This window comes from Haliaeetus leucocephalus, unplaced genomic scaffold (assembly GCF_000737465.1).
Source record: "Haliaeetus leucocephalus isolate CR32 unplaced genomic scaffold, Haliaeetus_leucocephalus-4.0 Scaffold371, whole genome shotgun sequence".
NCBI classification, from domain to species: domain Eukaryota; kingdom Metazoa; phylum Chordata; class Aves; order Accipitriformes; family Accipitridae; genus Haliaeetus; species Haliaeetus leucocephalus.
In genome coordinates this window covers 1-875 of record NW_010972807.1, presented here as the reverse complement: position 1 = coordinate 875, position 875 = coordinate 1, and the positions used below count along the sequence as shown (strand labels likewise).

The following is an 875-nucleotide window of genomic DNA, read 5'->3' as shown; positions in this document are numbered from 1 at the left end:
TGGGGGGTCCCTGGGTCCCCCCCAAATCCCGGGGGGGGTTCAGCTAAGGGGGGGGGGGGGTGCCCGGGGGGCCCCAAAGCCCCCCGCGCCCGCAGCCACTTCCTGCCCCGCGGGCACTTCCGCGTCCGTCACTTCCGCCCGGAAGCTCCATCAGAGGCCCCGCCCTCCCCCCGAGCGGGCAAGCGCCCTCCCCGAGACGCATGCGCACAGCGCACGCCGCGCATGCGTAGCGCGGAAAGGGGCGGGGCGGGTAGTCTCCCCCCCACCCCCCAATCCGCTCCTCTCCCGTCTCCCTCTCGACCAATGAGGAGCCGGGGAGCGGGACCGGAAGCAGAGGGGCGGGGCCCCGTGAGCGGCGGGAGAGGCGCTGAGGAGGCCGCGGCGGCGGGATGCGGCGATGGGCGCCGGGGTGGTCGGAGGCGTTGAAGGCCCGAGCCGCTCGCTACGCTTTGGAGCGATCGCTGGGACCTTTTTTAGAAGAAAGGTTGAGGTTGGAACAACTTAGTCTCGATTTACGGGGCGGGACCGGAGCCCTCCGCGATCTCCGCCTGCGTGCCGCGGTGAGGCCCGGCCCGGGAAGGGGCGGGGAGGGGGTTGGGGGGCTCCGGTGTGTGGCTGAGGCTGAGGCCCGGTCCCGGTTCTTGCCCCCCTGCCCGCCCAGGCGGTGGATGAGGTGCTGGCGGGGGCGGGAGCGCCGCTGGAGCTGCGGGAGGGCTGCCTGGCCGCTGTCACCGTCACCGTGCCCTGGGCCGAGCTGGGCAGCCGGCCCTGTCACCTCCATGTCACCGGCCTGCGGCTGGCCCTCAGCCCTCGTGGGGGGGCCCTGTCCCCCCCCCCCCCCCGGGTCCCTTGTCACCACCCTCAGGACCCTGTCA

General features: G+C 74.2%; 1 protein-coding gene across 1 annotated transcript; it reads left to right on the top strand.

Moving 5' to 3' along the window:
* Positions 1-361: 361 nt before the first annotated feature.
* LOC104835259 (autophagy-related protein 2 homolog A-like) lies at positions 362-820 on the top strand (the record flags this gene model as incomplete). Its single annotated transcript, XM_010573146.1, has 2 exons — positions 362-560; positions 662-820. Coding segments are annotated over exons 1-2 (330 nt in total), but the record flags the coding sequence as incomplete, so codon positions are not given.
* Between the last annotated feature and the right edge of the window lie 55 nt (positions 821-875).